The 9,343-nt window shown below is 45.4% G+C and overlaps 1 protein-coding gene across 2 annotated transcripts in view; it reads left to right on the top strand.

Annotated features, from left to right (window-relative positions):
- The first annotated feature begins 2,049 nt into the window (after positions 1 to 2,049).
- The window catches only part of Ubr2 (ubiquitin protein ligase E3 component n-recognin 2), an 84,748-nt gene continuing 77,454 nt past the window's right edge, over positions 2,050 to 9,343 (top strand). For both annotated transcript variants that reach the window (XM_028766519.1, XM_028766521.1), the window contains exon 1: positions 2,050 to 2,127. In XM_028766519.1, the coding sequence (XP_028622352.1) occupies positions 2,050 to 2,127 (78 nt within the window). The remainder of the gene's footprint in view (positions 2,128 to 9,343) is intronic.

The raw sequence follows: 9,343 nt of genomic DNA on the forward strand, positions 1-9,343 counted from the left end.
CTAATGCCTTTGTGTTCCCTAACAACAAAGGTATCCACCATTTTGTGCTCCTGCCTTTGACCACCAGGCTATTAAGACAATGGATCCCAAGTAATAGGAGTTGGAAAAGGTTGGGAGTCTGGCGTCAACCAGAGCTTGAGCTTGCCTGCCAGAAAGAGATTTCTTACAGTTTCTACAACTTGCCAGAACATCTTGTAAGAGAGACTGGTGTCAAGACAACGATGCTAGCAACAGACTAGGACCACACCTTGACCAGGGCTGCCTTTCATTTAAACCTAAACCTCATTGTAGCAGGAATGGCAGAGCTGCCTCTATGTAAACGCTAGTGAGGACCTAATTGAGGACTGCCTGAGAGAGTAAGGATTGCTGACACAGACAATGCCAGCCAATCAGGAACTGCTGTTTAGAAAAGATGCTTTCTTGGGACCAAAGGGGGTGTGGGTGGAGGGTATTAAAGGAGCTTGCAGCAGCGTTTCTCACCTGCTCCCAGAGTCTGAGTCGTTGACTCTTGTGCCAACTCACCCCCAATCCCCAAGGGCAGGTCGGGTTGGGTGGAGAGCTGTTCAGGGCACAGGCAACATCTCATGTCAGGACTCTGAAGGAAGTGAAATGGGGGTGTGCAGGGGTCACTGGTCCTTTTTGTCCCTCTTCCCAGTGTGGTTATATCGAATAAGTCTCCTTTCTCTGCCTCTCCATTATTGCTTATCTCTTTAATTGTCATATTAATGATACATGCTTGAGCCTAGCTTGTTAGGGCTGCTGGCCCCAAGATCTCACTCTAACAACTCCAGTGCAAAATATCAGCCTCTTCCTACAGGGCAACTAGGGTTTGTTTGGTCATCTGTGAAAGCCTAAACTTCTCCACGAAGATAATTTAAAAGGTATTTAAATGCATGTCACAAATTACAGTATGATCCGATTGATCTGCTTTAAGATCTGCTTCTGTCAGTATAGTCTTAAAGCAATGGAGCTGAAAAATAACCAGTATTTCTTCTGCTGCTTCGTGGCCTGCCATTGAACCCTAAAGTTTTTTATTTTCCTTGACCTTTTGAGAAACTGCAAACACAACGGCAGTCGCAGCTCTCGCCCTGGCGCTCCCTCCGCGCAGCCGCAGGACGCTAGCAGGATGGACACGGAAGTAAGTGCGTGCTTGCAGGGTTGTTTTACTCTATTGGTCTTTTAAGTTGACTCGTTAGACTCCGTTTTTATTGCAGCAAGTCTTAAGAAAGAAAAAATATATAAATCAATCAATAGTCATTAACTAAATTTCTTGCAAATGTGCCTTAAAACTTTTCAAAATCTCGGTACTAAATACACCTCGGGGACTAGTGCCAGGATGACAAGGCATTAGAACCTTCCGAATAGAACGCGCGATTCATTCTTTTGACAATTGAGGGCTTATCAGATACCAGACTTTTGACGGACAGCTGAGTGTCTATCGCGCCAGCAACATTTGTTCTTAGTACTGGGGAGATCAAAAAATGACTAGCATAAATAGGACTAAGAGACTAAAACGAGATCTCAAACGTTATTTCGCTCTTCTGGCGTCAAGCCCCTCTCACGGATTCTAAATAGTCTTTTTCCAGGCTTCCGCCAGGGATGGACTACAACTCCCATGATACTCGTGCGCCGCTCCTTATTAGAGGCTTCGCTTCTCTCCCTGGCCGCGCAGGGGTACGACTACAATACCCAGAATGCTATGCTCTCCCGCTTGGGTGTTTTTGCTCCTCTCTTGGCGTTGAACGCGGTAGTGGCCATCCGGAGTGCCAGGCCTGGGGTTCTCGGTGTCCTTCCCCGGGTCACGGGCGAGGAGGCGACTTGACTTCTGGGCGCCGAGCCCGGGCGCGCGCGCAAGCAGCTGCCGTCCCCGCTGCAGGTTCGCGTCCCGCTTTGCTCCTTGCGCAGCTCGGCTCGCGACCGCCGGGACGGCCCGGGATTGACGGCCCCGAGACAGGGGTGACCGCCGCGGCTGCAGGAGCAGAGGTGAAGCCGAGGCCCGGGGAGAGGCGACAGCGGCGAGAGCACCCGGGGAGAGGAGGAGGAGAGAAGATGGCGTCGGAGATGGAGCCCGAGGTGCAGGCCATCGACCGCAGTTTGCTGGAATGTTCTGCCGAGGAGATCGCAGGGGTGAGTGCGGGAGCCCGGGAGGGGTGAGTGCGGGAGCCCGGGAGGGGTACGTCCGGCTCTGCCAGGCCGCGCCCCGGGGGAGGAACAGAGTCCTGGAAATCCCGGAGCCCGCCACTGACTTCGGGTAACAGCCGCGCTGGCCATGTCCTGTGGGGAAAGGACCCAGGAGGCCATCGAGCCTGCCCCGCGCCTTCGGTGCTCAGATCCTCCTTACACGCGGCGACTCTACTACAGCGCTTTCATTATCCCTAATTACCTTCACCCTCCATTAAGTCTACAACACTTGGGCCTTTGCCCTATATGCTGGTTGGTGGAAGATGGGAGGGAGCGAGCCGCTTCCTAACGCTGTCGTATAAGCGCCCTACTTTATCTTCTGATTCCTTTTCTTAGAATTAGCGGAGCAGTGTCTGCGCCGAAGCGTTCTATCCTCTCCCAGGTCCAACTTTGTTGCTGGGACTGCCGGGGTGGGGGGGTGTTGCGGGGTATCCAGGCTGCAAACAGCCCAGTCCGTCATTCCCCTCCCTCGGTGCTTTTTTTAAAAAGTTGTTTTGCACATGTTTATTTCGTTAGATGGCCACGTAGGTGCCTGTGTGTAAGATAGTGGTGCCTCGACACGTTTGCTGAGCATGGAGGCTGGCAGATTTTTTTTTTTTTTAAACACATCATTTTTCTAGGAGTTGGGAAAAGTTGGACGGAGAACAAACGTTATATAACTTTGAGAAAGCGGCTTTGGTTAACAGAAGCAAGCTCATTAATGATAGCGCGGATCACAACCCATCAGGAGCCCTTAGGCCCTAAACTTAAGCCATTCAGACACAGTAAGGACTTAAAATGTAATATGAACAGCACCGAAAACAGGTAGCAAAGTTACAAAAGACAACAGCTTCAACAAACTCAGTGTCATCTTTTGCTAGTGAGGGCAGGGGACACCTATCAGAACAGATTGTCCACTGTGACTGTAAATAGCTCAGACAATTGGAACCTAGTCGCAGAGGCCTCCAGTTGAAAAAACTCCCAGGAAATGAATGACTCTTCCACACATCATCACACAGGATGTTAGGGTCAATCACTGGGTCGTGCACCCGGTGACGAATGTTTGGAGTGAACTGACAAGACAAAGATAGTATAGGGAGAAGGAAATGAAAAGGGAGTGGGGGTACTTTTTTCTTAGAAATGCATTGTTGCCTGATGAGTTTAAGTTTTTAACTTTTGGGGTCGGGGGTAAGGCTAAGTAAGGTGTGCAGTCTGTTTTCCTGTACCCTGTGTGATATTGCACAATCCGAGGATTTTTTTTTTTTTTTAGCAGCCCTCCCCCATCTGCCTTTGATTTTATCAAAGACATCTGGAAAAAAAGAAATGAAGGCCCCGTTATAAGAAAACAGGAAAATAAATAATAAGTGACTTGGAATCGTATTCTCACTATCAAATCTGCTCATGTTGGCGGCAGAGGGGATTCTTTTTTTTTTCCCTACCACTGAGCTTGTTGCATCTGTTGCTGGGGGTGACACCAGCTGTGTTCCTCCCCATTCTGACAGTGGTGAGGAGCCTGAGGAAGCCATTTATAAAACCAGTGCTAGAAGCTGTTGCTCCCAGCTCGCTCTTAAGTGGTGAAAATTTCAAGCAGGTGGAATGGAAGAAAAGAAGGGAGATGCAACAAAACCTTTATTTATTTTTTGTATTTATAATTATATGTATTTGTGTATGTCTGTACTGGGGTATGTACATATGTACATATTCCAGGTCCCCTAGAACTGGCATGACAGATGCTAGTGTGGACGCTGCTTCAAGAGTGGTCTCTTCAGCCCCCTCAGCAGAACTTCGTCAACTTGTGCTTTCTCTGAGTTTGAGGGGGTCTCCATCAGAGCTCACTTTACTTTTAAGTGCCGTTCCTATATAGATTCATGAAATTAAACCTAAGGAAACGTAGTCTGAAGGCAAGAGAAGTCCTTCAAATAGGGCAGGTGCACATTAGGACCGATGCTGTTATGTCTGGAGGAGTCTACTGGGTGTGTTTAGTTAGAATGTCAAATACTTAACATTGTTCTTTCAGCCCTAGGCCCCAGCATGGCCTTGACCACAACTGAAAATTTTAGTCAGATGTGGTGGTTCATACTTTTAATTCCAGTGCTGCTGAGGCAGAGGCTCAGTTTGAAGCTAGCCTGTTCTACATGGAGTTCCAGGCCAGCCAGGGCTATTTAAAAAAATCTGATTTTTAAAAAGTAAATTTTAGAGAATGCAATTATTGCAGAATTTAGACCTCTATAAATTGGTAATTTTCTAAGACCAAGTAATTCCATTTTAATTTGATAAGTACCGATGCCTTTTGTAGTGTTAGGCTTTCTTTGTGTCCCAGGTTAGCCTTGAACTCACAGTTTTCCTGCCTTAGCCTCCTGCGTACTGGACTTTCAGGCATGTGATAACCATACCTGGCCTATGAGTAAGTACTAAGTCTTCAACACTTTATTGATACACTGTATTAGACAAAAGAAAGACTTTGCAGTCACATCCTTTTTGACCAAGCTGACTCTACTGTTATTTTAGAGGAGAACCAATGAAGCCAGCTGCTGTCAGTCTTCTCCTTGATAGAACTGATTCTAGTATGATTGATTATTCCTGTATGTTCTCCTGGGTGATTATCATTTAAGAAGTACATACATGCCGGGCGGTCGTGGCGCACGCCTGTAATCCCAGCACTTGGGAGGCAGAGGCAGGCGGATTTCTGAGTTCGAGGCCAGCCTGGTCTACAGAGTGAGTTCCAAGACAGCTAGGGCTACACAGAGAAACCCTGTCTCGAAAAACCAAAAAAAAAAAAAGTATATACATTGTTTTCTCCCAAGCATTAAAAAAAAAAAAAAAATTCAAGCTCTGTCGGATGGTGCAGATCTATAATCCCAGCTCTCCGGAGGCTGAGGCAGCAGGGTCACTTGGAAGTTCCAGTCCAGCCTGTGCTTGTTGCAGGGGGTTGGGGGGAGGAAGAGAAGAGAAATTTGGAGCTGGGTAGATGGCTCTTTCAGGCGTAGCAGTATATATGTCTGTGATCCCAGGAGACTGGAGAATTCCTGGGACCTGCTAGCAAGCTAGTCTGGTCGAATCAGTGAACTCTAGATCTGTGAGCAACTTGTTTAAAATAAGGTATCAAGCAATTGAGGAAGCCATCTGATGCTCCCTCCTCCTGGGGCATGTACACACACAGCAAATGAGAGATTTCCAAATGTTCCGTCCTGAGCTTGCGTTTCTGTCTGTATGTGGGTGTGTAAGGGATGAATGGATGTGGAGCCACCTGCATGCCAGGCTGCCTTGCGGAGGTCATAGAACATCTCACGGAGTCCGTTCTTCCATCTTTTTTTGTGGACTCTGGGGATTAAACACAGGTTACCAGGCTCGCCAGGCGAGCGCCTTTAACTCATTATCGACGTTTTGTGTAGCATTGTGTGTGTGTTGCTTCTTTCTGCCTTCAGTCTGTGAACAGTCTTAGTGAGGAACAGCGCACAGTGTGTGGTTCCGGGGTTGGGGAGCATTCCTAGAGTTGGATGCTCATGAAGTTCCCTTTTATGTTTTCACTCTCCCCAGATCTCCAAGCTGTGAACAACGGCTAATCTGTTTTCCGTCTCCGTAGATTTATTTATTCTGAACGTCATATAAGTGGAATCATACAGTGTATTTTGTGATTACCTCCTTTCTTTTCACAGAGTTCATCAGTGTTGTAGGATGCATTGATACTGCACTCCTTTTTATTGCCAAACAATAGCCCCTTGTACAGACAGCTATGGCACATCTTATCTGTTCACGAATGGAGAGAGATTTGGGCTTGGTGCTTTTTGGATATCTGGAACGTGAATATTTGTGTGGAGATGTGTGTGTGTGTGTGTGTGTGTGTGTGTGTGTGTGCATGCGTGCTTTGATTTCTCTTGGCTGTGTCCCTAGGAGGGGAGCTGCTAGGTCATATGTTAATAACTCTTTTGAGGAACTGCCAGCCTGCCTTCCAAAGTGGCTGCTGCATTTTGTATTCCGGCAGCAGGGCAGCAGGGCAGGAGGGTTCATGGTTTCCTGCACCCCTGCCAGCTCCTGTCTGCTTTTGATTGCTACCATTATGCTAGGTGAGAGAAATATCTTACTTGATCATGATGTTGAACACTTGTAAGGAGCTTAGTGCCTATTTCTGAATCTTTCTACCTATTAATATGGCTTCCCTCCAGCTTTATATTCCATTTTACCAGTAGGGTTTGCTGTTTTATCGCCAGCTAACTGGCATGTTGCATCTAGCTTTGTTTGAAAGCAAACCAGATGTGCTTGAAGGATGCGAATTAATTGGCTGTAGAACACTTAGAGACAGTCATGAAGGAGGCCAGCCTCTGGGGACTCTTTTGTTTTTGTGTTTATATTTTTATAAATGATCTCAGTCCCAAGACTTTAACCTTCAATAAAAGGAAGGCTGGGAATGTCGTCCTAGCACTTTTACTCTGGTGGAGTGAGGTGGCAGTTTCTTTCTTTCCTTGATGGGGACTTACAGGGTAGTAAACATCTTATTACCCTAGTCTGTGTTTCCTAAATAAAGACAGATGAGAATGCAGCCACGTTAGAAATCCCAGCAATGTCTCACATGGACCACTCCTGCAGGGAACTGATAGCGAAAGCTGTTGTCTTCATATTTTGAGAAATGTCTGAGCAATCACTGTGAGAGGCATCCTAAAATTTTCTTGCTTTATATAGTGATGCTAAGTTTAATCAAAATAAGTTTAATTAAACTAAGTTTAATCAGATTACAGTGTCTGTAATAGATTTCAAATATATTACCTGGCTTTTAATTTTTTCACACAGCAACAGTAAACTTTTGCATTTGTTTACTTATTTGGGCGGAACTGGGTGCTGTACCCGGGCCGTATGTTCTGTACTACTGAGTTACGTCGCAGCTCCCGTAGTTTACGTTGTAGAAACGGGGAACATATGCCAGCCTTTTAAGCTAGGTTTTGAAATAATAGAACATAATAAAAATGGTATTTAAAATTAGATAACTTGTTTTACTGATGACAAGTTTTGTGTAAGGATAATGGCCTTAACTTTTTCCCTTCCTCTAAGATTTTATTTTTAATTTTTAGTTATGTATATGTATGTGTGTCTATGTGTCAGTGTGTATATCCATGTGTGCTGGTGCCCTTAAGATGCCAAAAGAAGTCATCAGATCCCCTGGATCTTGAGTTACAGGTGGTTGTGAGCTGCCCTGTGAGACTGTGGGGACTGAATTCGGGGTCTCTGTGCCACAGTCCCTTCTCTAGTGCAAGCTTCTTCTGTGACCTTTAGGAGCAGACTTGATACATCTGCTGTTGGAGCCATAGTTATTAATATAACATAATTTCTTCTAAGAACCATTTTGTTCTTGATACAGTGCTGTAGAAGTAAGGTTTTAGGACAGATCTAGCATAAAGTAAGGAAAACTAATTTTTGTCTTCATTCTTTTAAATAGGATCTTAATGTGGCACAGACTGACCTCCACTTCCTAAATAGCTGAGGCTGACCTTGAACTTCTGATATTCCTGCCTCCGAATCCCAAGTGCAGGGACTACAGGCTGTGCCCTGTCCCCCTACGCATGTCACCATTTTAAATGTGATCTTTTTTAAAAGTTCGTGTTCTCATTCCCTTATGATTTCTGTCTGACCATAGTGGGGCTTGGATGCAGAGCCTTGCTCACTCTGGGCAAGTGCTCTACCCCTGAGCTATCTCCCCAGTCCTTTCTTTTTTTTTGAAAAAATCTATTTATTCAAGACTTATTTCTGACAAGGCTTGGTACCATATGCCCTTAACCACAGCACTGAGGTGGTGGAAGCAGGAGGATCTCTCTGAGTTCCTAATCTACATGAGGAGTTCCAGGCTGGCCAGGAAGTGTGTGCGTGCGTGCATGCGTGCATGTGTGTGTGTGTGTGTGTGTGTGTGTGTGTGTGTGTGTAAATGGGCATACTCCCATGAAAGCGGGTACCCACAGCATCCAGAAGAGTGTTGGATCACTTAGAGCTGGATTTACAGGTGGGTGCTGGGAACCAAAGTCTGTTCCTATGCGAGAACAGCACATGCTTAAACCTCTGACCTATCTCTCCAGCCCCTACATTTATTTTAAGTGAGTATGTATGTGTGTGTGTGTGTGTATGCCATTATGCTTCGTTCTCCCACTTTAAAAAAATGTTAAGTAAAACTTTTCATAGTGTCGTCAATTAAAATTATATTCAGACTTTTTACTTTTTCATTCATAAAAAAAATGCATAGGCTAATTTGATAATCCTTATTCTTACCCTTGCTTACCTGACAATGGGTAAACAATTGGACATTTCCCCCAAGATGTGACAATAAAGGTGCCATTTAAAACTCAAGCGAGTCAGATGTGGTGGCGCACGCCTTTAATCCCAGCACTTGGGAGGCAGAGGCAGGTGAATTTCTGAGTTCAAGGCCAGCCTGGTCTACAGAGTGAGTTCCAGGACAGCCAGGGCTACACAGAGAAACCCTGTCTCGAAAAACAAAAAACAAAAAAAACAAAAAAAAAAAATTAAAAAATAAAAAAAATAAAACTCCAGCAAGTCAGATGTGGTGGCTCATGCCTTTAATCCCAGCACTTGGGAGGCAGAGCAAGAGAATGTCTGAGAGTTCAAGGCCAGTCTGGTCTACATAGAGAGTTAGGACAGCCAGGGCTGTGCAGACAGACCCTGTGTGGAAAAAACAAAACCCCTCAATGAGTAAGACCGCACTGTCCTTGTAACTATGGAACTTAAAGTGAGTGTGCATGTGAACTTAGAGTGAGTGTGTATAGGTGCATGCTTGCTCACATGTGAACTTAGAGTGAGTGTGTATAGGTGCATGCTTGCTCACATGTGAACTTAGAGTGAGTGTGCATGTGTGCATGCTTGCTCACATGTGCATGTTCCTGAAAATACAAAATTTGGATTTAGAGTTACTATTTAAAAGTGGAGAATCCTTAAGATCTTGGGATTGTCTCCTAAGAAATACTATCATTTTAAAAATAATTTAGTCTCTTCCTCCTTACATAAAGAAAACATGAAGCCGGGCGGTGGTGGCGCACGCCTTTAATCCCAGCACTTGGGAGGCAGAGGCAGGTGAATTTCTGAGTTCAAGAGTTCAAGGCTAGCCTGGTCTACAGAGTGAGTTTCAGGACAGCCAGGACTACACAGAGAAACCCTGTCTCGAAAAACCAAAAAAAAAAAAAAAAAAAAA

This window comes from Grammomys surdaster, unplaced genomic scaffold (genome assembly GCF_004785775.1).
Source record: "Grammomys surdaster isolate TR1022 unplaced genomic scaffold, NIH_TR_1.0 169, whole genome shotgun sequence".
Taxonomy (NCBI): Eukaryota; Metazoa; Chordata; class Mammalia; order Rodentia; family Muridae; genus Grammomys; species Grammomys surdaster.